This window comes from Vipera ursinii, assembly GCF_947247035.1.
Source record: "Vipera ursinii genome assembly, chromosome: 5".
Taxonomy (NCBI): Eukaryota; Metazoa; Chordata; class Lepidosauria; order Squamata; family Viperidae; genus Vipera; species Vipera ursinii.
Genome location: NC_139518.1, coordinates 5,302,165 through 5,326,877, shown reverse-complemented (window position 1 = coordinate 5,326,877; position 24,713 = coordinate 5,302,165). Strand labels below are relative to the sequence as shown.

Genomic DNA, 24,713 nt, shown 5'->3' with positions numbered 1-24,713 from the left:
TCGAATTTCCTTGCTAGCAGGAAGACTGTTGGAAGGGACTATCTTGTCAGAGAAGACATTAATAGAGGTATGTCTTTTTAAATGCTTAAATCAAATAACAATACAGAGAAGGGAATTTTGACAGCCATGAACACTATCCAACAAAATGTTGCTCGATAGTGAGAAATATATTTATTTAGGGAAATTGTTGTTGTTAGTTGCGAAGTCGTGTCCGACCCATCGCGACCCTATGGACAATGTTCCTCCAGGCCTTCCTGTCCTCTACCATCTTCTGGAGTCCATTTAAGCTCACGCCTACTACTTCAGTGACTCCATCCAGCCACCTCATTCTCTGTCGTCCCCTTCTTCTATTGCCCTCAATCTTTCCCAGATTTAGGGAAATACACAGGGATAATATAGCTAGTACCTGGTTCAGCAGTGGTACTTGTGAAAGGGACAAGGGTGTCCTGGTTGACCATGCAACAAGCACGAGCCAGCATTTTGCTGAGTCAATGCAGTTTAGGGCTGCATCGATAGAGCTATAATATCAAAATCACAGAAAGTGATAGCAATACCACCACTTCATAGTACTTCACAGCACTCTCTGAGTGGTTTACAGAGTCAGCATATTCCCCTCAGCAATCTGGGTCCTCATTTTACTGCCCTTGGAAGAATGGGTGAGTCAACCTTGAGCCAGTCATAAGTGAACTCCTGGCAGTGAGCAGAGGTAGCCCACCATACTGTAATCTAACAACTGTGCCATCATGGTTCCTGTGCCACCAATGCAGCATAGAGCATAGTGATAATCCTAATCTATGCTGCATCGGTCAGACTGCATCTGGGATGGATGGGAAAGAATGCAAAGAAGAGCAGCAAAGATTGGCATGTTTAGAGAAGGCTAAGAGCACTTGATATCACAGAGTAGATGGCTGGATTCCTTCTCCTTAGCACCTGATTTGTCCCAGCGTTAGACTTTCTGGAATTCTCTAGCAATCTTGGACTTGGCTTGGTCTTGGAGACTCACAGTTTCCCAATTGAAACCATGGTTCAATCTGTCCATGTATTGTGAAATTAAGCAGTTTTCATCATATCTTCTGACTGCTAGTTGGTGTTCACGGATGTTCTTTGTCCCATTCCATGGTTGTATGGGCAAGCTGTCAAACACCCAAATTGTGATCATGTTCCCTCAGTGGGGCTGCAATAGCTATAACCTTGGGCCTGAGCCATCAGTCCCTTCCTTCAGCACCATCATAACTTTGAACATTCACTGAATAAATGCCCATAAATTGTATTCTGCTGTTGTATCCAATCAACATGAATATGTGTTTGATGTTCATAAATTATGATTAATAGTTTATTTTAGTCGTTTGAGCATTGGCTGTTGAAATATTGAACAGATGAGAGAATTGTGGGAATAAAGATCAAAAGAGAATTTTATAGATTAAAGGCATTTGCTGACGATTTGATATTATTTTTATCGGATCTATTCAAAGGAGCAGAAATATCAATGGGGAAATTAAAAGAATTTGGTATGCTAATAGGTTTTAGATTAATAATCAGGAGACAAAGATGTTAACCAAAATATGTAAATAGAGAATCAAAGACAATTAAACTAAAGGAGTTAAAACAGTTTATGTCCAGGATATGAGGGGTTTCTAGATATTTTATTTTGACTTGTGCTATATACAGGTCCTCAGTGGAAGGCAGGCTGGTTCCAACTGTTTTTTCTGTAGTCCTAACCCTCTATTGAAGTCTATATCTGTCCTGTTTAGTTGCTGTACCAAACCAGACAGTTATAGAAATACAAATGAGAGATTCAAGAATTCCTCTGTAGAACTGTATCAACAGTTCCTGGAGCAATCTGAACTTTCTGAGCTAACGCAGGAAGATCCTTAGAGTCATTGTTAAATAGAAAAAAGAGTAATGGGGAGACCATACTGCCCTGGGGGGGCAGGAGAGTTGCCTGTGATGGTTTGGGGGTATTTGATGTGATTTTCCCAAATTTCACCCATTTACTCTGGGTCACTGCAATTGTCATAAATATGAGACAGTTGCCAAGTGTCAGAAATTTGATCTTGTGACCATGGGGCTGTGGACAACAGTCATACTGTAAGTCACTTTTTTCAGTGCCATTGTAACTTCAAATGAATTTTGTAAGTCAAGGACTACCTGTAGTTTGTACTAAGGTTCCTTCCAATTATGCAAAAAGCTTTCCTGCTGTTATACGTTAAAAAATGCATTCCACAGTCCATGCATCCTGGAGAATGCCATCCTCAGCCACAATTCTACCTTTTTTTTGCCAACATGTTTATTACTCAAATACTCTGTTGGGGGAAAAAAAGCTGTACAATTGCTGCTGCTCCTACTGTTACAAATATATTCTCAATGAATGAATGAACCTTTATTGTCAAAGTACAACCATGTATACACTGAGATTGGCTGAGCCTCCCTTTGTGCCCCCGCCCCCAGCTCACAGTGACAACAAACCCTCCATCTTACTACACCATGTGAGCTAATTGCACAACACACCAGCCTCGCAAGTCAATCATACATAAAGTTTATAAAATTATTTCCTGTTCAAGAGCCTAACAGCCCACGGATGAAAGCTGTTCTTCAGCCTGTTGGTATGGCTGGCTATACTCCTATATCTCCTACCCAATGGTAGGAGAGTAAACAGATACTGTCCAGGGTGTGAGTCATCCCTGAGAATTTTCCTCACTCTTCCAAGGCAGCGAGCCCTGGCGATGTCATCCAGTGGTATCAGGGGACAGCCCACAATGTCGTGCCGTGCTCACCACCCTCGGTAATACTTTCCTATCCGCGGCTGTCAGACCAGCATACCAAACCACAATACGGTACGAGAGGACGCTCTCTATAATAGACCGGTAAAAGAGGGTCGTTTGCCATTGTTCTAACCTGCTCTTCCGCAAGACCGTGAGGAAGTGGAGCCTCTGTTGGACCTTTCTGGCCACCTGGGTTGTATTAATTTTCCAGGTGAGATATTCACAGAGGTAGACTCCCAGAAATTTAAAGAAGGAAACTCTCTCCACACAGCCCCCCCGATGTAAAGTGGGACAGGTTCCTCTTTTTTCCTCTGTAAGTCTAGCACCATCTCTTTCGTCTTGCTGATGTTCAGGTGCAAGTTGTTGAAACACCATATGGATAGGTTTTATACTTCCCCCCTGTATACTGTCTCATCTCCACCTGTAATAAGACCCACTATGGTGGTATCATCTGCGAACTTAATTATCGCAGTAGATGGGTCAGATGATACACAATCATATGTGTACAATGAGTACAGATAGGGGCTAAGCACTCAGCCCTGTGGTGATCCAGTGCAAAGCTTCAGGGGGGTGGATAAAACAGACCCAACCCTCACTGTTTGTAACTGGTCCCTGAGAAAATCGTGAATCCAATCGCAGATGGAGGGGGAAAATTTCAAGTCAGTCAGCTTTTCCATGAGAGTGCTCGGCAAAATGGTGTTGAAAGCTGAGCTGTAATCAACAAAAAGCATCCTGACATAGCTTCCAGCTTTCTCAAGATGGCTTGCTACAGAGTGTAGAGCAGTAGCTATGGCATTGTCTGTCGACCTGTTCCCCCTCTAGGCAAATTGATGTTTGTCGAAGTCCAGTGGGAGGCATGTCCTAAGATGTTGGAGAACCAGCCTTTCGAAGCATTTCAGGACTACAGACATTAATGTAACAGGTCTGTAGTCATTCAGGCACTCAACTGCAGTTTTCTTTGGGACTGGGACAATGGTAGCTGCTTTCAAGCATGATGGTACACATGCCATTTGCAAGGAGATGTTAAAGATCGTTGTCAGGACCACTGCTAATTGGTCGGCACAGTTCTTAACCACTATCCCCAGCACCCTATCTGGGCCTGCAGCTTTGCTGGGATTCACAGCCTTCAATACAGTTCTCACTTGGTCTTCAAACAGGGTGAGTTGCTGAGAATCAGAAGGCTGGCCAGCAGAGGCTACGGGGTCTAGTCTTTTCACCTTGTAATGAGCAAAGAAGTTATTCAGCTCCTCTGCCAATGAGGCATCGGTATTAACTGTGTTCCTCGTACTGCTCTTGTGGTTGGTTAAGTGCTGCAGTCCCTGCCATACTTGCTTCAGATTGTTGTCTGCTAGGTGGTTCTCCACCTTGTGTTTATATTGTTGTTTTGCCATCCTAATGCTTCTTCTGAGATTTGCCCTGGCCTCTCTGTATGTGTCCCTATCCCCTGCCTTAAAGGCAGAATCCCGAGCTCTCAGGAGTGTTCGTACCTCTGCAGTCATCCAGGGTTTGCAATTCCCATAAACTCTAATGCACTTTTCTGTTGTCACACTATCAGTGCATGTTTTAATATAAGAGAGTACAGCATCCATATATACATTCAGGTCTTGATCTTCAAATACATTCCAGCCAGTGGTTTCAAAGCAGTCCTGCAACTGACTGAGAGCACCCACTGGCCAGGTTTTGACTCTTTTTGTGACTGCCTGAGTTCTTTTCCTGAGAGGGACATACTTTGGGCACAACAGGAGTAAAAGATGGTTGGATGTACCCAGGTGGGGGAGAGGGAATGCTCTGTATGCCTGTTTCAGATTAGAGTACACGTGGTCTAGAGTGTTCTTCTATCTGGTGGAAAATTGCAAATACTGTACAAACTTGGGGGGAACTGTCTTTAGACAAGCTTTATTGAAGTCCCCAGCCACAACAAGAGCGCCCTCTGGGTGAGTTTGCTGCTGCCTGGAGATGATGTCATACAGCTTGGAAAGTGCTGTACTGACATTAGCATCAGGTGGAATGTAAACAGCTATAATAATTACCACAGTAATTTCTCTAGGCAGATAAAAAGGCCTACATATGACAGTCATCAGTTCCACATCTGGGGAGCAATACGTGGAAACTAATCTGCTGTTGGCACACCAGTCACAATGTATATACACACAGAGTCCTCCTCCTTTGCTCTTACCAGAGCCTCCATCTCTGTCAGAGCGGTGAATGACTCAGCTTGTCAGCTCCACTGCTGCATTCGGTACATCTGAATGTAGCCAGGTCTCCGTGACAACCATCACACAACATTCACGGAGAAGCCAGCTTGCTGCCAGCTGCAGCTGTAACTCGTCAATTTTATGGACGAGGGATCTTGCATTACTCAAGAAGACACTCAGCAGTGCTGGTCTATGAGGCTGCTTTTTGAGCCGAGCCAGTATCCCAGCTCTGCAGCCATGTTTTTGTTTTCGCTCCTTTCTCTTTTGCTTATGTCAGCTCCTCCCCTGTCTGAAGACAATCCATGGAGATCCTGGAGTCCTCGCTATGCAGTTCGGTATGTTATGGGACTGCTGAAAATTGCTGGTAATTCCGGATTGCCTTGCAAGCACAATGTTTAGCAGCTCTATGCATGTGTAGGCTAATTTAGCTCCTTGCACTACACTGTGCACACTCATCCATACATACATTATTCCAATCACCACACACCAGTACCGGGAGCTCAGGGCCACTGTGTGTGAATGTGCCATCTTTAGCTGAATAAAAATCATTCTTGAAAAATCACAGATATAGTACTGGGAGTCACATAAGGCTGTGAGGAATAAACATTCAACTCCAAGGGTGTTGGAAAACAAAACAAGATTTATCAAAGTTGAAAGAGGGGAACATAACTAAGGCAGATTATCAGCAAATAGCCCAAGCCTGCAAAGATAAAGTGAGGAAAGCTAAGGCTCAAAATGAACTAAGCCTTAGGACAAAAGTAAAAAAAAAACTTCTTTCAACGTGTCAAAAACAAGAAAAAAGTTAAGGAAATGATTGGTCCATTAGCAGGAGAAAGTGGCAAGAAGGTGACAAGCAATAGGGAAAAAGCAGAACTACTCAACTGGGTTTTTGCATCCGTATTTACACAAAGGGAAAAAACAATCCAACCTATCAAAAACAGTACCGTAAAAAACAGATTAGAAAAACAAGTTAAGATAGGCAATAAAATGGTAAGTGAGTACCTGTCCACCCTAGATGAGTTCAAATCACCAGGGCCAGATGGATTACATCCCAAGATTCTGAAGGAATGGGAAGATGTGATTTCAGAACCACTGAACTATATCTTTCAAAGATCCTGGAGCACTCGGGAATTACCAGAGGACTAGAAAAGAGCTGGTGTAGTTCCCATCTTCAAAAAATGGAAAAAAATGGATCCAGGAAATTACAGACCTATCAGCCTGACCTCAACAATCCTTTGGCCATATTTACAACATCGGCCCTAAGAGACTATTCGAGCGCAATATGATCTATCGTTATTCCGAAGCGGACTTGTATGCCCTTAGGGCGGTTCCTGCCTCATTGGCGCGACCTGTCGCCTGTTTCCATACTCCCCTTAATGACGGGCCCAAGCTTTGGGACTCCGAGAGGTGGTTGGGCTTGGATAGGGGCCTCGAGTTAAGACGCGCTAAGAGGCCCCTGATCAGATTCTTAGCCGGTTATTTTAAGAGGTTAGGGAGGGGGAGGGAGGGGGGGTGGGGAGGGAACCTGTAACCGGCACTCAGTCTGGACCTGTTAGAGGTCCTGACGGGACGGGGTCGGGGGAGGTGGCTGCTGACGCTGGGAATGTGGGGGTGGGGCATCGAATCCCCACGGCGATAGGGTATGGCAGCAGGTGTTTGCGCGGAGGGTCATATCAACATCTGGGATCGCGCCCCCGCTATCTCCGAGCGGTGGCGTGCTCCGACCCTCCGGTTAGCACCCTCTTACCCGGGGATGAGGGTGATCAGGCCCCTGAGCTCAGGCTGGTCTATTTTAACGCTAGATCCGTAGTTAATAAAGCTCCCCTCATCCGTGATCTGATCGAGGAGGAATGTGCGGATCTAGCGTGCATCACGGAAACTTGGCTGGGCTCGGAGGGAGGGGTGCCTCTCACCGAGTTATGCCCGCCGGGTTTCCGGGTGCTGCACCAGCCACGGGCTCAGGGCAGGGGTGGTGGGGTGGCAGTGGTTATTCGGGAGACTTTGTGTCCCCGGGAGGCCACCATTGTCCAGATGGCCGGGAGTGAATCCCTCCTCTTGAGGTGTGGTCCTCGGGTTCAGTTGGGCTTGTTGCTTACATACCTGGCGCCCAGCTGTGTGGCAACAGCCCTGCCCGAGCTGCTCGACACCCTCTCAGGGTTGGCAGTGGAGTTCCCCAGGCTTATAGTCCTGGGTGACTTCAACCTGCCATCACTGGGAGGGTCGTCGGAGTTAGCTTGGGAGTTCATGGCTTCCATGACAGCCATGGGCCTGACCCAGGTTATTGAGGGCCCGACTCATGAGGGGGATCACACTCTCGACCTGGTGTTCCTGTCTGGACAGTGGTTGGATGATCTGGGAGGGGGTTCTCAATCCATCACCCCTCTGTCATGGTCAGATCATCACCTCCTGAGGCTGGTTTTCCGTCATGCCATCCCCCGCCACTGGGCAGCGGAGCCGACCAGGTGGTTCCGCCGCAGGCGCCTAATGGACCCAGATCGGTTCCAGAGGGTGCTTGGGCCTATACCTATCACCCTTACCCACAGCCCAGTCGATGCCCTGGTGGAGGCCTGGGAAACGGCAGCCACCAGGGCACTCGACTGCGTTGTACCCATGCGACCTCTGACCCGTCGCAGATCCCGCTGGGCCCCATGGTTCTCTGTGGAGCTCCGGGAGATGAAGCGTCGGAGACGAGGTCTAGAGAGCGGTTGGAGGTCCAGCCGATCCGAATCCGACCGATTGCAGTTAAGAACCTTTATAAGGTCTTATCTTGCAGCGATAAGGACGGCGAAGTCTAACTACTTTGCCGCCCTTATCACTTCCGCAGATAATCGCCTAGCCGCCCTGTTTAGGGTGACTCGCTCCCTCCTTAATCAGGAGGTAAGGGAGGATCCCTTGCAGGGACGAGCCGAGGAGTTTAGTCATCATCTGGCGGACAAAATCGCTCGGATCCGGACCGGCTTGGACTCTGACTGGGCAGAGTCTAATGTGGAGGAATCAGGCGGTCTTGAGCACGTTATCTGGAATGAGTTCGACCCTGTTTCCCCTGATGATGTGGACAGGATCATGGGGAGACTGAGCACCACCACCTGTTTGTTGGATCCGTGCCCCTCCTGGCTAGCTTATGCGGCTCGGGAGGGAACATGAGGCTGGTTCCATGCAGTAATAACTGCTTCCTTGAAGGAGGGTGTCTTTCCTGCCGCCTTGAAGGAGGCGGTGGTGAGACCCCTTCTCAAGAAGCCTGCTTTGGACCCGGCTGTTTTAAACAACTACCGTCCAGTCTCCAACCTTCGCTTTCTGGCAAAGGTTGTAGAGAGCGTGGTGGCACATCAGCTCCCTCTGTTCCTGGAGGAAACTGATTATCTGGACCCGTACCAATCGGGCTTCAGGCCCGGACACAGCACGGAGACGGCATTGGTCGCGCTGGTGAATGATCTCTGGAGGGCTAGGGACAGGGGTTGCTCCTCTGTCCTGGTCCTATTAGATCTCTCAGCGGCGTTCGATACCATCGACCATGGTATCCTACTGCGGTGTCTCAGGGGGCTGGGAGTGGGAGGCACCGTTCTACAGTGGTTCTCCTCCTACCTCCAGGGCCGCTCGCAGTCGGTGTTGACAGGAGGGCAGAGATCCACCCCGAGGTCTCTCATTTGTGGAGGTCCTCAGGGGTCGGTTCTCTCGCCTCTCCTGTTCAACATCTATATGAAGCCGCTGGGTGAGATCATTTGTGGTTTTGGGGTGGGGTATCATCAGTACGCGGATGATACCCAACTTTTTCTTTCCACCCCGAACCAACCCAGTGATGCCCTCTCCGTGATGTCCCATTGCCTGGAGGCGGTTCAGGTCTGGATGGGGAGAAACAGGCTTCGTCTCAATCCCGCCAAGACTGAGTGGCTGTGCATATCGGCATCTCGGGTTAACCAAGTTATTCCATCCTTAATGATGGGGGGGTGAGGTGTTACCCCCCGTCGATAGGGCTCGCAACTTGGGCGTCCTCCTGGATTCACGGCTCAATTTCGAAGACCATATAGGAGCCGTGACCAGGGGGGCTTTTGCTCAGGTTCGCCTGGTGCGCCAGTTGCGTCCCTATCTGGACCGAGACGCCCTACGCACAGTTACTCACGCGCTTGTGACCTCCCGTTTGGACTACTGTAATGCTCTCTACATGGGGCTGCCCTTGAAGACCACTCGGCGGCTTCAACTGGTGCAGAATGCGGCCGCGCGAGTTGTAATGGGGGTTTCCCGATACCCCCATGTAACACCTCTACTCCGTGAGCTGCATTGGCTTCCAGTTGCCCTCCGGGTGAAATTCAAGGTGCTGGTTATCACCTATAAAGCCCTACATGGCCTGGGTCCGGGATATCTGAGGGAACACCTGCTGCCGGCATCAAACGCCCTTCGCCCAGTGCGCTCCCACAGGGAGGGTCTGCTCAGGGTCCCGCCGGTAAGAGATTGCCGGCAGGTGACACCCAGGGATAGGGCCTTCTCGGTGGGAGCGCCTGCCCTCTGGAACCAGCTGCCGGTGGAACTGAGAACTGCCCCCGACCTCCGATCATTCCGCCGGGGCCTGATGACCTGGCTCTTCGGGCTCTTGGGCCCAGGCTGAGGAGAAATTTTTAATTGGGGTTCTTTCTAATTGAGTACAGGGTCAATTTAATATTTTTAATTGGGTTTTTAACTTTTGTATGTTGGATTTTTAACTCCCTGTAAACCGCCCTGAGTCCTCAGGGAATAGGGTGGTATATAAATGTAACTAAATAAATAAATAAAATAAATACCTGCGAAGATCTTGGAAAAGATAATCAAGCAAGGAATCAGTGAACACCTAGAAGCAAACAAAGTCATTACCAAAAGCCAACATGGGTTTGTCAAAAACAGATCATGCCAGACAAAACGTATTGCATTCTTTGACCAAATGACAAAATTAGTGAACCAGAGGAATGCTGTGGTTATAATTTATTTGGACTTCAGTAAGGCATTTGATAAAGTAGACCACAACCTACTATTTGATAAGATAGAAAAATGTGGTTTACACAGCATCACCACCAGATGGATTCATAACTGGCTGACCGGCCGTACTCAGCGTGTGGTCCTGAATAGAACTGCATCTACATAGAGGGAGGTGTACAGTGGGGTGCCCTGGAGCTCTGTTCTGGGTATAGTATAGGTGGTACCCTGCTCAATAGAAGTAACTATGAGTGTGTAGTGGTGTGCCCCAGAGTTCTATTCTAGGCCCAGTACTCTTCAACATCTTCATCAATGATTTGGAAGAGAGGATAAATTTATTTATTTATTTATTTTATTCGATTTATATACCGCCCTTTTCCCGAAGGACTCAGGGCGGTATACAGGGCAAATAAAAAATACAATATACAGATTAAAATACGATTAAATTAATAGCCCCAACACTTTAAAATTGGATTTAAAACCTTAAAAACCCCTCAGTCCGGGCCGGCCAGCTCGAATAGCCAGGTTTTTAGGTCCCAGCGAAATGAACGAAGGTCAGGGGCGATCCGGAGTTCCACCAGCAGCTGATTCCATAGGGCAGGCATGCCCCCAGAGAATGCTTTCCCCCTGGGAATCACCCACCGGCACTCCTTGACCGGTGGGACCCTGAGGAGGCCTTCCCTCTGGGAGTGCATAGGACGATGGGAAGTTGAAACTGGCAGCAGGTGCTCCCTAAGATAATCTGGACCCATGCCATTTAGGGCTTTATAGGTCATCATCAGCACCTAGAATCTCACCCGGAGGGCAACTGGAAGCCAATGCAGCTCACGGAGAAGAAGCGTTACATGGGAGTATTGGGAGACCCCCATCACAACTCGTGCGGCCGCATTCTGCACCAGCTGAAGCCTCTGAGTGGTCCTCAAGGGCAGCCCCATGTAGTAGTCTATCCGGGAGGTCACAAGCGCATGAGTGACTGTAAGTAGGGCATCTTGGTCCAGATAGGGCCGCAACTGGCACACCAGGTGAACCTGGGCAAAAGACCCCCTGGCCACGACTCCTCTATGATCTTCCAAACTGAGCCATGAGTCTAGGAGGATGCCCAAGTTGCAGGTCCTATCTATGGGGGGGTAACACCTCACCCCCCATAGTTAACAATGGAATAGACTGATTAAACCGAGATGCCAGTATGCACAGCCACTCAGCCTTGACAGGATTAAGTCAAAGCCTGTTTCTCCCCATCCAGACCCGGACCGCCTCCAGGCAATGGGACATCACATCGAGGGCATCACTGGGTTGGTTCGGGGTGGAAAGCTGGGTATCATCAGCAAACTGATGATACCCCAACCCAAAACCATGAATGAGCTCACCCAGCGGCTTCATATAGATGTTGAACGAGAGGGGAGAGAGGGCCGACCCCTGAGGAACTCCACAAACAAGAGGCCTCAGGGCAGATCTCTGCCCTCCTGCCAACACCAACTGCAAACGACCCAGGAGGTAGGAGGAGAACCACTGTAAAACAGTGCCACCCACTCCCAAACCCCTGAGGCACCGCAGTAAGATACCATGGTTGATGGTATCAAAAGCCACTGAGAGGTCTAATAGGACTAGGACAGAGGAACAACCCCTGTCCCGAGCCCGCCAGAGATCATTCACCAGCGCGACCAATGCCGTCTCCGTGCTGTACCCGGGCCTAAAGCTCGATTGGTACGGGTCCAGATAATCAGCTTCCTCCAGTAACAGAGGGAGCTGATGCGACACCACGCTCTCTACAACCTTCGCAAAAAAGCGAAGGTTGGAGACCGGACGATAGTTGTTCAAAATAGCCGGGTCCAGGACAGGCTTCTTGAGGAGGGGCCTTACCACTGCCTCCTTCAAGGCAGAAGAAAGCTACCCTCCCTCAGAGAAGCAGTTATTACAGGATCAAATTCATCCCAGATAACATTGCCAGGACCGCTCGTCTCCCCCTGTCAGACTCTGTCCAGTCGGAGTCCAGACCGGCCCAAATCTGAGCGATTTTATCCGTCAGATGCTGACTAAACTTCTCGGCCCGCCCCTGCAGGGGTTCCTCCCTTACCTCCTGATTAAGGAGGGAGCGAGTCACCCTAAACAGGGCGGCTGGGCAATTATCTGCGGATGCGATGAGGGCAGCGAAATAGTTAGATTTCACTGCCTCCATCGCTGCGAGATAAGACCTCGTAGAGGTTCTTAACCGCAATCAGTCAGATTCAGACCGGCTGGATTTCCAACAGCTCTCTAGACCCCATCTCCGACACGTCATCTCCCGGAGCTCTGCGGAAAACCATGGAGCCCACCGGGATCTGCGTCGGGTCAGGGGACGCAAGGGTACAACACGGTCGAGTGCCTCGGTGGCCGCCCTTTCCCAGGCATCCACCAAGGCATCAGCTGGGCTGTGAGTGAGGGAGATAGGTATAGACCCAAGAGCCGTCTGGAACTGTTCTGGATCCATAGGCACCTGGGGCGGAACCACCTGGTCGGCTCCGCAGCCTAGCGGCAAGGGGTGGCATAGCGGAACACCAGCTGCAGGAGATAATGATCAGTCCATGACAGGGGGACAATAGTTGGCAAACCCCCTCCCAGATCATCAAACCACTGTCCAGATTAAAAAACAAGGTCGAGTGTGTGACCCCGCTCCATGAGTCGGACCCTGAATTACTTGGGTCATGTCCATGGTCGTCATGGAAGCCATGAAATTCTGAGCCAACTCTGACAACCCTCCCAGGGAAGGCAAGTTAAAGTCGCCCAGAACTATGAGTCTGGGAAACTCAATCGCCAACCCCGAGAGGGTGTCGAGAAGCTCGGGCAGGGCCGTTGCCACATAGCTGGGCGCCAGGTATGTTAGCAACAGGCCCAAATGAGCCCCAGGGCCACACCTCAGGAGGAGTGACTCACTCCCAACTAGCTGTACAACAGTGGCCTCCCGCGGACATAAGGTCTCCTGTATAACCACCACCACCACCACTCCCCCACCCCTGCCCTGAGCCCGCGGCCGGTGAAGCACACAGAAACCTGGAAGGCAAAGTTCAGTCAGAGGGACACCTCTCTCTGGGCCCAACCAGGTTTCCATAATGCATGCCAGGTCCGCGCATTCCTCCGATCAAATCGCAAACGAGGGGAACCTTGTTCACAACGGACCTGGCATTAAAGTACACCAGCCTGAGTTCAGGGACCTGGTCCCCCTCACTCCCAGATAAACGGGTTCTAACCAGAGGTTCAGAGCATGCCACCGCTTGGAGACAGCGGGGGCGTGATCCCAGATGTTGATATGGCCCTCCGTATGACCACCTGCTGCCATTCCCAATTGTCGTGGGGATTTGAAACCCCACCCCGCTGCCAGGAAAACCAGAGGTCCCCAACCCCATCCCGCCGGGACCCATCCCAGGCCCAGACTGACAAACGGTTGGTGGAACACCCCCCCCCAGTTCCAACCCAACCCTACCTTCACCAGCTAAAAAACATACCAGGGGTCTCTTAATATATTTCCACCAGAGGCCCCTGTCTATGCCCAACCACCTCTCGGGGTCCCAGCAATTGGGCCCGTCCTGAAGGGAGACATTGGAAAGGGTGGCAGGTCGCACCCAGGAGGGGGCCCCTCCTGAGGGCATATAGGTCCGCACTAGAGTACCGCAACCGAGCCACGTAATAATATCTGCAAGGGGCAGCTATGGTCAGATAGATGGTCAAAAGATGGTATTAAATTGGGAGCGGTATCAAGTCCAGGAAGTAAATATAGGTCTCAAGTCCACCAATCCAGCTCCGCTCTCACCCGAGCTGGTAACCAGGCGAAGACAAATAACCGCCCTCTCACCGTGGCTGAGGCATCCAACCTGGGGTAGACAGAGTATCAAAACCACAGGAATAAGCCTACCCCAACTGATCTCTCACATCAGTGGGGTGGCGATGGCCAATCCATAGTCGCTCTCTCACAGCGGCCAATTCCCGGGTACTCCTGGACAATTCAATGGGGAGTCACAAAGAAGAGACATGTAACCATGCCCAATTGTCCAGCCAAATCGACCCAGAATAGCCAATACTCCAGAAGATAGCCTTTAGATAGAGAAGGATCTTGACAGACTTGAACACTGAGTGCTATCTAACAAAATAAAATTAAATGGTGAAAAAAGGAAGGCTCTACAATTAGGCAAGAAAATTTGCAGATGACACCAAGCTGGCAGGAATAGCCAACGCTCCAGAAGATAGGCTTAAAATACAGGAGGATCTGGACAGACTTGAACACTGGGCGCTATCTAACAAAATGAAATTCAATGGTGAAAAAAGTAAGGTTCTACATTTAGGCAGGAAAAATCAAATGCACAGGTATAGTATAGGTGTTACCTTGCTCAATAGTAGTAACTGTGAGAGGGATCTCAGAGTCCTAGTAGACAATTTCTTAAATATGAGCCAGCAGTGTGCTGCAGCTGCCAAAAAAGCCAACACAGTGCTAGGCTGCATTAACAGAGGGATAGAATCAAGATCACATGAAGTACTAATACCACTTTACAATGCCTTGGTAAGGCCACACCTGGAATACTGCATCCAGTTTTGGTCACCATGATGTAAACAAGATGTTGAGACTCTAGAAAGGGTACAAAGAACGGCAACAAAGATTATTGGGGGACTGGAGGCTAAAACATATAGGGAATGGTTGCTGGAATTGGGTATGTGTAGTTTAATGAAGAGAAGGGTGAGGGGTGACATGATAGCAGTGTTCCAATATCTCAGGGGTTGCCACAAAGAAGAGGGAGTCAAGCTATTCTCCAAAGCACCTGAAGGCAGGACAAGAAGCAACGGATGGAAACTAGTATACAGAATACTGCATTCAGAAGTCCCACAAGATCTTCACCCTCTCATTCTTGCCAACATTTTCCACCCTATGTTCCCACAACTTTTCACACACAGGCAAGTCATACTTTTTACACAATGCACAGTGGATTAGTTTAGAAACTCGGTGAGGGCTAGCTTTGTAATCAGTTTGCACAATTTTGCTGCACTCACATATTAAATATGAAACAACTTTGTCGTTGCAAAGTCGGCAATTTGGATTGTCAGTAGATTTTTGTATCTTTGCTTTCATGGCATCAGTTTGTAGTGCTTGTTCTTGAGAAGCCAGTATTAAGCCTTCTGTTTCTTTCTTGATGGTTCCCATCTTAAGCCATGCCTATGTCAAGTTGTTATCACATTTTCCTTCAACATTTTTCAAATGCTGTCCATGCAAAGCTTTGGTTTTCCATCTATTTAATCTGTCATCCAGTTGTTTTTCCTTATATTCTGCCTTCGTTTCTGTTATTTGTATAGTTGCTTGGTTCTGTGCTCTTTTAAGGGTCTTTCATTATCAAGTATGTTCGACCAGCTGTTAACCATTCTTCACTTGTGGCATTTTGAAGCATTTCATCAAACTGAGTGGTCATGCGGTGATGGAGGCTGGTCAGGTGTTTCAACTAGTATCCATGCAGCTTTCCAGGCCAGGTGCACTCCAGTTCTTGACCTTCTTTACTTGTTTTGCAACCATATCGGTGGTTATTGCAATATTCTCCATTTTGTTTTGTGTTGCTTGTTTTTGGATATCTTTGATCCAGGAGGCAGTTTTATTATGTTCCACTGGGTTTTCCCACAATTCTTTCCAAAAGTTTAAAGTTTTTTCTTTATATGGACTTCCAGGTGGCAAGGCTCCATTGACGACAGCCATTTCGGCTGTCAGCCCCGCTGTCTCCGTAGAGCCGCCAAAAACAGCGATGATCAGCTTTTTGGCGGCTCGGAAACCCGCTCTTTGGGAGAAGAGGAGGGGGTGAGCACCCAGGCAGGGGTACAGCTCCCCCAGACCGCCAGAGTTGAAACTCTGGTGGTTGAAGGGTGTGAGCCCCCCCGAAGCCTGAGTTTGCTCCGGACTCCGGGGCGCCTCTGCTCTAAGGCTTTGGAGCAGAGCAGGACGCTGCAACCATCCCTGTCAGTGAGAGCGAACTTTGGATTACTTGGATGCAGGCAGAGCTGTGCAGGAGAATGCTGCAAGAGCAAGTATTTGAACTTTAACTCAGTAAACTTTGTGGGAAACTTCTAAGTGGTGCAGAAAGTGAAAGTGCGCAATAGAATTAAGTCGGTGAAAATGGCTGCCAAGTCAACTAAAGTTACCAGAAGCGCGGGGGCTTCGCCTGTTCAGCAATCTTCATTACAGGCTCTAATGCCCCCTCCTCTGGCACCCGCACCAGCTTTAACAATAAAAGATCTGCAGGATGTTTTGCAAGAGGCTTTGAAAAAACAATCTCAGCAATTAGCTGAGCTTATTGAGGAGAAGAATACAGAAATAAGGGCAGACATTTTGCTTGCATTTCAAGGAATGGCTTGGATGAGAAAGTGGAAGAACGTAGTCAAAATAATATGAGATTAGATGCCAAAATGATGGATGCTGAAACAGTGATGGAAAAGATTGATGATGATTTATTATTGGTGCAGCATAGAGAGATGGAGTTTGCTGTGAGAATTAGAGGCTTGAAGGAAGACCCTAAGGAAAATTTGAAAAAAGTATTTTCAGAAGCTCTTGAACAGATTCTGGGGCGTTCAGCAGAAGATATTATGGTGGATATAGATAAAATATTTCGTGTCAATTCCTGGATTGCAAGACAAAGGAAGCTACCTAGAGATGTGGTGGTTTATTTTACAAAGAGAGCAATTAGAAATGAGGTTATTCAAGCCTTTTATAATAATAAATTTACAGTTGCAGAGCAAGAAGTTTTAATTTTGAAAGAGATCCCTCCAAGAATTTTAAGCAGAGGGAAAGAATTTGCTTTTTTGGCAGAAGAATTAAGACGGGATATCCAGTTTAGATGGGAGATCCCAGTAGGTATGGTGGTGATGCACGCAGGCACGAGATATCTCATCACAGTTTTACAGGCACGAGATTTATATGCTAATATTTTGAAGGCAGGCCCCCTACCACTTCTGGAATCTAAAAGGAGGAATGGTGAAGGGGAGCGTTAACCACAAAGTGAGAGTATACAAGGTGCTGAAGGAGTTACGCAGTCAAAAGATGGAGAATTCCAGAAAGCTACTGGAGTGGATCAGATTTCAGTACCAATGGAGGTAAGAGACCAAAGAATGACACGCGCTGCAGCTAGACGAATGAGACAAGAGCAAGAACAGCAGAGAGCCATGATTTCATCTCAAAAACTTACTTATAGTGAAGCAGTGGGAGGAGCGAAGCCAAAGAGAGTGCAGGTGATGTTGGAAGAAGCGCTCCAAAAGCATCACAATTATAGATCAAAATTTAGTAAAACAAATTAGAGACTTAAATTGTGCACATATAAAGAGGATATATAATGCTTTAATTGAATTGGATTCGGAAACGGAATTAGTTAAAGATTGTATGATAAAGTGGGCACAAAATATTCAGGAACCAATTTCGTTGGACACTTGGGAGATAATTTGGGTCAGAAATGTTAAATTTACTCAGGCTCAAATTTTTATAAAATGTTTTATAGATGGCATCTGGATCCCAAGAAATTGTCTAACATGTATCCTAATTTACAGTCTAAATGTTGGAGATGTGGTAGTTTAGAAGCCACCTATTTTCATATGTGGTGGACTTGTAGAAATATAAAAGCTTTTTGGATTAAAATTTGGTAGAACATTCAAAAGATTTTTAAGAGAAAGATAAAGTTTTCTCCGCAATTGTTTTTATTGGGTATTGTTGTAGATTGTGATGTTAAAGAAACCAATTTGGTGTTGAATATGATAACAGCAGCACGGTTACTGGTGGGACAATATTGGAAGAAGGATAGCTTGCCTACTATAGAAGAATGGGTGTTTAAAGTTTCGAATCTTGCAGAAATGTCTAAGATTTCTGCTTACTTGAAAGATCACTCACAGGAAAGATATATTTCAGTTTGGAGGAGATGGATAGATTATATTCAGAATAAATATGGGACTAAAAAGTTCCATTTAGCTTATGAGTAGATTTTAGAGGGATATTGTTATTGGTACTTTGTATGTAGTTATGTTAAAGGGAAGTTAAAGCACATTATGGATTTGGTTAATTGTATATTATGCATAATTTTTATTTAGAATATGATTATTATAGCTATAATCCTGTATTTAGCTCTGGGAAGTGGGGGGGGAAGTGGGCGGGTTTGGGGTGGGGGGGGATTTGGGGATATATTGTAAAACCTTGTTTTTGTAAAACTCTTTAATAAAAAAAGAGAAAGAATTTCAATATCTAAAGCAATTTAAAAATGATGTTATTTGCTTACAGGAAACACATATTCGAGCAGTTGATCAAAAGTACTTGATAAACTTTAGGTTGGGCACACAGTTTATTGCTTCTGCGCCTGACAAGAAAAATGGAGTTGTTATTTATGTCAAGAATACTTTAACAGCGAGTTTAATTGAAGCAGATAAACAAGGAAGATATGTTATAATTGAACTATTAATAGAAGGCAAGAAAACACTTTTGGTTGGATTATATGCTCGTAATCAGCAGCAAGGAGACTTTTACAAATTACTACACAGCAAGAATATTCAGTGGGATTATAAATCTTGTATTTTTATGGGAGATTGGAATGGCGTCTTGGATGTACAAATGGACAAGAGAGGTCTTTTTAGAAGTACACCAAGTCATGCTAAACTGCCTAAATCTTTTTTTGAGATGAAGGATGACTTGGAATTGAGAGATGTCTGGAGAGAAAGGAACTTGCAAGAAAAAGACTTTACTTTTTTTCCCGATAGGCATCAATCTTTTTCCAGGATTGATTTTGTATTAATTACTAATGACTTTTTTTCTAGGATTAAGAAGATCAAGATTTGTCCAAGAACTATATCTGATCATAGTCCAGTATGGTTGGAGATAGAAAAAGATAATGGAGACAGACGGTCTTGGCGTTTAAATGAAAATTTGTTTAGATACCAGGAAAATGTGGAAGAGTGTAAAAAACAGATGAAAGAATTTTTTAAAATTAATATGTATAAAGGTACTTCTATTGAGATGGTTTGGGATGCAAGTAAAGCTTATATGAGAGGTGCATTAATATATTTGAATAATAAACATAGACGTAAATTGGAATTTAAGAGGAAAGAATTAGAGGATGAAATTAAGGAAAAAGAAAAGGCTCTAATTCAGAATCCATCTGATGGGAAGATTAAAGAGGCAATTACTTTATTAAGAGGTCAGTTTGATATGTTAATGGCAGATCAAGAGGCAACTAACCTACGATATGCTAGACATAATACTTTTTGTAATGCTAATAAACCGGGTGGATGGTTAGCTTACTTGCTAAGGAAGAAACAAAGAGCTAGTAATATAGATAGAATAGAATATAAGGGTAAAGTAGTGTACCAGCAGAATCTTATTAAAAAGACTTTTGTTGATTTTTATTCTAAGTTGTATGCTAGAGATAAGATTACAGATGTAGATATAGATGGATATTTGCTAGAAGCTAATATCCCTGTTCTTACACAAGAACAAAAGGAAGGGATGAACCAATTGATAACTGATGAAGAATTTTTTTTAGCAATTAAACAATTAAAAGTGGGTAAAGCACCGGGAACTGAAGGTTTGACTGCTGTTTATTATAAAAATTTACAGTCAGAAATGGTGGAACCTTTGAGAGAATTGTTTAAGACAATTCAATTGGGAGGAGGAGTGCCTCCATTGTGGAAAACAGCCTTTATTTCATTGATCCCAAAGGAAGATCAGGATGCTACCCAAGCCAAAAACTACAGACCAATATCGCTTTTAACTACTGATTATAAGATATTTGCAAAGATTTTAGCCAATAGATTAATGAAGGTAATACAGCAAGTGATTCATAGTGATCAAACTGGATTTATAAGTGGTAGACAAATGAAGAATAATGTGAGACATATTGTAGATTTATTGGAATTTTTGGAAAGGAATAATCAGGTCTCCGCAGCGCTGATCTTTTTGGATGCTGAAAAAGCCTTTGATCAATTGGATTGGCAATTTTTGGTGAAAGTATTGGAGAAAATGGAATTTGGGGAAAACAATTTACAACCTATTAGGGCAATATATCAGAAGCAAACAGCTTGTATAATAGTAAACAATAGTTTGACAGAAATATGTAACATTGAAAAGGGCACAAGGCAGGGGTGCTCGTTGTCACCCTTATTGTTCGTTTTAACATTGGAAATATTACTGATTAAAATACGAGATTCAAATAAAATTAGGGGAATTCAAATAAGAGATCAGGATTACAGATTGAGGGCATTTGCGGACGACCTGGTTATTACAGTAACTCAACCGGTTTACTCAGTTGTGGAATTGATGGAGATAATAATGTTATATGGGAAAGTTTCTGGATTTAAGATAAATACACAAAAAACAAAAATATTGTCTAAGAATATGACTATAGAACAAAAGGTTGCTCTGGAAGAGCTAACGGGATTTGAAATAATTAAAAAGGTAAAATACTTGGGGGTTTACCTGTCAGTCTCAAATGTGAAGTTATATAAGAATAATTATGAAATGTTATGGGGAAAACTACAAAAAGAACTAGATAGTTGGAAAAAATTACAATTATCATTACTGGGAAGAATTGCAGCAGTGAAAATGAATGTTTTGCCAAAATTTTTATTTTTATTTCAAATGATACCTATACTTAAAAAGGATTCAAATTTGGAGGAATGGCAAAAAGGTATTAATAAATTTGTTTGGGCAGGGAAAAAGCCACAAGTTAAATTTAAGATAATGCAAGACACGTGTGAAAGAGGTGGTCTTAAAATGCCTAATTTTAAATTATATTATGAAGCTGCTGCTTTGTCATCGATAAGTGACTGGTTTAATTTAACACAAGGGAGATTATTAAATCTTGAGGGTTATGATTTGTTATTTGGTTGGCATATTTATTGTATGATAAGATGGTGGATAATGTGTTTAAGATACATATACTAAGGTATGCTCTGTTGCGAGTTTGGAAAAAGTATAGACATAAGTTAAATTATAAGATACCAATTTGGACAATACCTAAACATGCAATAGAAAATATAAATGTGGGATTTAAACATGATGAGACTACGTACAAGGAGATCTTAAGTTTAGAAAGGAATGTATGGCAATTAAAGCCATATAATATATTAAAAGAAGAAAAGATTGTACAAACTTGGTTTCAGTATGGGCAGTTACAGGCAAGAAGGAAAGAGGACCAGAAAGTTGGTTTTTCGATGATTGATGAAAATTTGGTAAAATAAATTAGTGATCAAGGTCAAGCACATATAAAAAGGATATATAATGCATTGATAGAAATTGATTCAGAAACGGAACTTGTTAAAGACTGTATGATAAAGTGGGCTCAGAATTTTCAAGAAGTTATAACAATGGATATTTGGGAAAAGATCTGGGTTAGAAATGTAAAATTTACGCAGGCCCAAAATTTAAGAGAGAATTTTTATAAAATGTTTTATAGGTGGCACTTAGACCCTAAAAAATTAGCAAGTATGTATCCGAATTGCCAGCCCAAATGTTGGACGTGTGGTGGTGAGGATGCAACGTATTTTCATATATGGTGGACTTGCAAAAAGGTTAAAGCTTTTTGGATTAAAATTTGGTGGAATATGCAAAAGATATTTAAGAAAAGGATAAAGTTTTCTCCGCAATTGTTTTTATTGGGTATTATTACAGATACTACTGTTATAGACTCTAAGTTGATGTTGAATCTAATTAGGGCAGCAAGACTTTTAGTAGCGCAATATTGGAAGAAGGAGGAACTGCCGACTATAGAAAAGTGGACTTTGAAAGTTTCTAACTTGGCGGAAATGGCAAAGATTTCAGCATATTTGAAAGAACAATCGCAACAGAGATATATTGTGGAATGGAGAAGATGGATTGAATATATTCACAATAAATATGGGACTAAAAAGTTTCATTTAGCATTTGAATAAGTAGTGGTTTTATATGATGTATTATTAGTTATTTGTTATCTGTTAGTAATATAATTATGACTATGGAGAGTTAAAGTGCAATAGAATTTATTGTCTTATTTTTATTGTTAGCATATTCTAGCTTATGTTTGTATCACTATACCCTGTATTCAGCTCTGGGAAGTCGGGGAGGGGGGAGGGGAGGGGAGGGTTGGGGAGGGTTGGGGAGAGGGGAGGGGGAGGAGGGAGTTTTTTGTATTTAAAAATGTATTGTAAAACTTTTCAATAAAAAAAGTTTTTTCTTTATATGGTAGAACAGTAGTTTGGACTTTATTTTTGTCAAGTGACTGATAGAAGAGGTGCTGGTTTCTTCTGAACTGGACGTTTTCACAATATTGGGTTTTTTTTGTCCTTTATATCTTTCAATTTTCTTTGATGTTGCTATTACACACTGTTTTAGGTTTTCCATTATTGTTTTTTCCTCCAAGTTATATTTTTTGTATATTTTTCAGCTTTTCGTTCTTTAGTTTTCCTTCTTTCAAGTATTTCAATTTGCTGACATTTCCTCCTAGTTTTTTTTTATTTTATTTTGAAGTCAAATTTTCCACTTTGGTCTTCCAGTGGGTTGATTTTTGGCATTTTATAACCCAATTCTGCAGTTATAACAGCGGCTGTACTGTACATTAGTTGGTTTGTTTCATACAGTGTGGTGGATGGGATGGAAGTAAAATGTTGTTCACAGCATTTAGTAAATCTTTCACTCGTTTGCTATGCACTTCATGGATGGCAGGCAGTCTTTTTCTTTCTGTGTTTTCTTCGATGTGGTTTTCAATTTTTTCTTTCAGCATTTTTGCTAGATTACTTAGCTCTACACTTTCATGTTGTTGCACAGGGGAGGCTTCATCCTGTGTGGGGGCTTCTTCCGCTGGTTGGTCAGTTTGTTCAGGTATTGGAACAATTTCTTCAGCCTGTTCATCATCATTGCTTGTTGTTTTCTTTTTAGCTAATGTTCCTAGATGTGGAATTTCCACATCCATAAAAACTTTATTACGGATAATGAAACATCTTTGATCCATTAATCGTTGTTTGCAGGGCTTATTTTCTCATAGAATGCTCAGAACGGAGTTCCGGCACCTTTTTTGGATGGAACCTTGTAGGGTAGGCAAGGCGGGTTGTATGACATGTGTGAGTTCCGGCACCTTTCTCTTTTACAATAAAAGCACTGGTTGTTTGTTTATGTCACTTTCTGGGTGCTTTTCCTTCCACAGTTGCATCATTCTTTTTTGAAATCCCCTGGCTGTTGGTTCTGCCTGGTAGTAGCATTGGATGATTTCTCAATTTTCTTCAGTTGTCCAGGTTTTGCGCTTTTGTTCCAGTTGCTTTACAGTTGTATGCTCTTGTTCCCCAGCAGTAACAACTGAGCCCTGTGGCCCATTTTTCGACAGATGTTCAGGAGCCATAGCATCTGACATGGTCCTTGTTAACCTGGGCGACAACCGATCCGGTATGGATTTTTTTTTATTTCTTCTCATCATTGGTGATGGGAAGTGCCTGGGTTGGTTCACGGTGGCTAAACCACTACCAATCTGAAGACCGGTAATCCTATAACCATAGGGAAGACACCAGGCCCAGCCACGGGATGATGATGATGATGATGATGATGATGATGATGATGATTTTGCAAAAGCTGGTGTACCCTTCTATATACCAATAAAGGGCCACACTGAATCAATTTCTACATAGGTTTTAATACCCTGTCCAGTTGATAGGTTTAAATTGGTCACATGCTTTCTCATCACCTAGCAACCATTACAATTACCAATCCCTTCAATTGTTAAATCAAAAGCCCCTTTTGTTCCTGCCTTATCTTCCCTTGCTTGTCTATGGCATGATCTGTAACATCCTGCGAAAGGTGTAGCTTATGTTCAAGGTGAACTGCTACCCAAACTGGATAATTGCAGTTATAAAGGGTTTACTGTATGTCTTCCCTTCTTTATCTATAAGAATACCTGCTTTTCATCTAGAAGCTATGTGTGTAACAGAGTTCATGCTTTGGTTAAACACAGCTGTACTTTGGTTCATAGTTACACTTTAAAGTACTAGCTCTAGGCAATTTTTATAAAGAATAAACCTTATATTAATTGAACAATATTCATAATCTATATGCTATTCTACAATAGTGTGCACTATTCTAAAAATATGCTTTGAGTCAGTGTATATAAAAGGTAAATGTAAAGGTTCCCCCACACATGCGTGCTAGTCGTTTCCAACTCTAGGGGCCTGTGCTCATGTCTGTTTCAAAGCCGAAGAGCCAGCACTTGTCCGAGGACGTCTCCGTGGTCATCTGGCTGGCATGACTAGACGCCAAAGGCGCACGGAACACTGTTACCTTCCCACCGTAGTGGTCCCTATTTTTCTACTTGCATTTTTACATGCTTTCAAACTGCTAGTTCCTCTCTATTCCTTCAGCTTACTACATTTCCTTTCCTAAAAAATACCTTAGCTAACTACCTCTATATGCCTATTCCTTTAAGCAAAAATGGAAAATTACAACATGTACATTTTTTGTGTACCTCACAAGGCTGTAACGGAATTTACTGAGTTGGAGGAAGAAAAATACAGGAAGATGAAAAGGCAAGAAACAGGAAACTGGAAGAGAAGGTCGCATATTAACCTGCAATTGTGCATAATAATGTGGAAGATTTATTTTTTCTACTTTGTACCAATTGCAGCTGGCGAAGCAATATGGGAACGTTTATTCTCTGTGGGGTGGAAATTATTATATTATAGTCTTCTCTGGATACCAGACAGTGAAAGAAGCATTAACTGAACATGCAGAAGCCTTTGTTGATCGCCCGGTTACACCATTCATTTCGACTATCACCAAAAAAAGGGGTAAGTTTTGTCCAACTTTGTGGATTCACTATATTCTCCA

General features: G+C 44.2%; 1 protein-coding gene and 1 long non-coding RNA gene across 2 annotated transcripts in view; one reads left to right on the top strand and one right to left on the bottom strand.

Annotated features, from left to right (window-relative positions):
* LOC310641216 overlaps nt 1–24,713 on the bottom strand; it is a 145,552-nt gene that overhangs the window by 18,252 nt on the left and 102,587 nt on the right. The gene's annotated exons all lie outside the window — the stretch shown is intronic.
* Nucleotides 23,249–24,713, top strand: part of LOC310641625 (cytochrome P450 2K6-like) — a gene marked incomplete at both ends in the record, with an annotated part of 28,610 nt that continues 27,145 nt past the window's right edge. The window contains one exon of the mRNA XM_083364861.1: nt 23,249–23,282. Coding sequence (XP_083220987.1) covers nt 23,249–23,282 — 34 coding nt within the window. The remainder of the gene's footprint in view (nt 23,283–24,713) is intronic.